Source organism: Drosophila teissieri, chromosome 3R (genome assembly GCF_016746235.2).
Source record: "Drosophila teissieri strain GT53w chromosome 3R, Prin_Dtei_1.1, whole genome shotgun sequence".
NCBI classification, from domain to species: Eukaryota; Metazoa; Arthropoda; class Insecta; order Diptera; family Drosophilidae; genus Drosophila; species Drosophila teissieri.
In genome coordinates, this window is record NC_053032.1 from 18,589,485 (window position 1) to 18,592,164 (window position 2,680).

The following is a 2,680-nucleotide window of genomic DNA, read 5'->3' on the forward strand; positions in this document are numbered from 1 at the left end:
GGGCCATTATGCCGGCTTCTCTGGCTCCACCAGCTCCACCAGCTCCACCATGGTCTCCATAAAGCCAAGGGGCCCAGCAGCTGCCCACCAGACCATGCACAATGAGTTGGTTTGGTGGTTTGGCTGCTTGGCTGCTTGGCTGCTTTGCTGCTTGGTTGCTGGGCTGCTGGGTTGCTTGGCGACGGGGTGGCGCCACCAGTTAGCAAGTAAAAACCCTTTAACTCATTTGTTTAGCTTAGCACATGAGCAGCAACAACTGTGGAAGCTGGTGAATACGCAAAGGGGGCGGCTTGTAAAACAGGGGGCGTGCGAAACAGCGTTTAGCTAGACATTATGACTTAAGATGTACACACCCCACTGACAAGAACTTTCTTTGATCCACCAACTTAAATGCATTCTAAAATCGCTTTTAATGCCACATTTTTAAAGTGGAAAATCGTGGGGTTAAAAACCAAGAACAATGCAACAAACGGCTTGGCTAAAAATGTTATTTATTTATAAAATAATAGGGTACTACTGACTTTAGTTAATCTGAAAATCCGACATCGAGGGCGCTCTGACAGGCAGATCAAGTGGATCCCGCTGCTGGCCGTCACAGAACTTGAGTCCTGCGAAGTGTTCAATGTCGCGAATATCGGATAAAAACGAACGCAGATCCATATCCTTTTCGACATACGCATTGGGCACGACATATCCCTCCATAATGGGCAACTCACTGTTGAACCTATCCTCCCTGATGATGATTTTGAAGAAGTGCGTGGGAACGGCCACCGTGTTCATGCCCATTACATGGTAGCGAACCGACCAGTTCCTGAACGTAATCCTTTGGGGCATAAACATCGGACCGGTATACACATGAACTGAGCCGTATTCGAGCGCCATTTCCCTGACGTAGTTTTCCAAACGGAACCAAATGTGGTTTTTGAGCCCTCGATTGATGGGCACTATGTTGGAGAACTTGTAGGCCTCCAGGAACTTCACCGAATCGCATTTGTAGTTTTGAGGGGAGGCCAAGTGGCCACCAACCCAGTCGGTGTTCTTGAAGTCCCGCATATTTGCACTGAATGTCGCCGGTATGGCAGTGTCTGCTATGTACGCATTTGGCTTGATCAAAGTCCTTTGATCCCTGGTCATGAGGCACTCCTCTCTGACGTGTTCGCATACCCAATGGGCAATACGGTTGCGACGATCGTAGGAGAGCACAAAGTTTTGGTGGACGTGTATGTCATCCATGCCGGGAAATCCGTACTTCATGATCCTAGCTACATGCTCAAGTTTCTCCTGTGGGTGTCCATTTTGCGCAACGGAAAGTGTCATGTACGAGATCTAAAAAATCCTTAGTCACAATCGAATTTTGCTTCACTTAATAGAATCGACTCACTGCTTTATGCGCCGCCGTCCGACCCCAAAGTACAAAGTGATCGAATGTGGATACACTACCAGGATCTTGTCCCTCTGAAAATCCTCTGCTACTCCGAGGCTCCAATCCACCAGCTACGGAATGTCCAGTTTCTGCACTTGTAGCTAACTTTTCAGACGAACGCCCAAACATCGCCAACTACAATATTAAAGCTTTAAATGCCTGATTATTAAAATATTGTATGACTTACTGAGCTGAAAATTTGTCGACGGCATTGATAGACATAGGGATCAGTAACCATGAAAGATTTAATTTTTCTAAATGAAAGATGCTGTTGTACGAGAGCTCCGATGATAAAACAGGATACTCCCGATATTGCACACAATGCTACGGCTACATAAGTTGACATTGTCCGAATGCTTAAGTTAGGGTGTATAAAACTGTACTCTCGGCACCAAAATTTTGGACTGTATACAAATTAAAATAGACATATTAAAGAAATTTACTGAATGGCGTTTCGTCAAACATTTAATTGTGACTTTGGTTTTTATTACTAAATGGGTATTAGGAAAATAGATATATAATTGTTCACAATTTTGACAGTTTAAGCAAAAGTGTTCCTATTGCCTTAAAAGTTTTTTATGAAAACTAACATCTGGGTAGAACAAGGTGATAAATACTAAACATTAAACGAGAAATAGCTTCATTAAAGTATGCTGTAGCTTAAAAATGTTCCCACTTCGATTTTCTTTCGCTTAAACTGATAAGATATTCACACAGTAGTGTTACATACTCGTAAATATTATGAGTAATGTGAACTTAATGACTTGCCATATATGTCAGCACGTTTAATGTATTTTAAAGTTACTTCTCACTTTTATGGAACACATCGAAGACAGCTTCATTGAGCAGCTCAAGAAAGTTGTCTGCCTAAAGCAAATGGATTGTGCTAATTCATGTCAGAATCTGAAACCCCATTTTCGACCCTCGAAAACCCATCCCTTGACAGCCACAAGGAAAGCTAGAGTTTTCCGCTCCCTTTCGCGACGTTTTTCTACTTTATAATGATAACATTTTCATGTTTTACAATGTTGTAATGCCTGGATATGAGTCCCCAAAGCGACATCCTGCGCCAGACGGTGTTTTTATGACGTCATTTAGGGGTTAATGTGTGTGCGAGTGCGCGCGTCATGGTTGATTCATTAATTTTGAAAACTTTTCAAAACTATTAACAGCAACAATCTTTCCACAGCCGAGGTCCCCGACTTTTCGTTGTCAATTAACATTTTCGCCAGCGAACAGCAGCGCACGGTTGCATTA

The 2,680-nt window shown here is 43.1% G+C and overlaps 1 protein-coding gene across 1 annotated transcript; it reads right to left on the reverse strand.

Annotated features, from left to right (window-relative positions):
- Nucleotides 1-474: 474 nt before the first annotated feature.
- LOC122621248 (endonuclease G, mitochondrial) lies at nt 475-1,939 on the reverse strand. Its single transcript, XM_043799060.1, has 3 exons — nt 1,611-1,939; nt 1,382-1,558; nt 475-1,326 (listed from the first exon to the last, which is right to left on the reverse strand). The coding sequence occupies exons 1-3, from the start codon at nt 1,767-1,769 to the stop codon at nt 523-525; spliced, it is 1,140 nt and encodes a 379-aa protein (XP_043654995.1). The 5' UTR covers nt 1,770-1,939; the 3' UTR covers nt 475-522.
- Between the last annotated feature and the right edge of the window lie 741 nt (nt 1,940-2,680).

What these genes read in the sequence shown, in the direction of transcription:
- LOC122621248 (XM_043799060.1), bottom strand. Translation starts at nt 1,769, where the DNA reads ATGTCAACTTATGTAGCCGTAGCATTGTGTGCAATATCGGGAGTATCC. An exon ending in GTCGACAAATTTTCAGCTCA is followed by an intron (nt 1,559 to 1,610) that starts GTAAGTCATACA and finishes TTAATATTGTAG; the next exon opens with TTGGCGATGTTTGGGCGTTC. An exon ending in GGACGGCGGCGCATAAAGCA is followed by an intron (nt 1,327 to 1,381) that starts GTGAGTCGATTC and finishes AGGATTTTTTAG; the next exon opens with ATCTCGTACATGACACTTTC.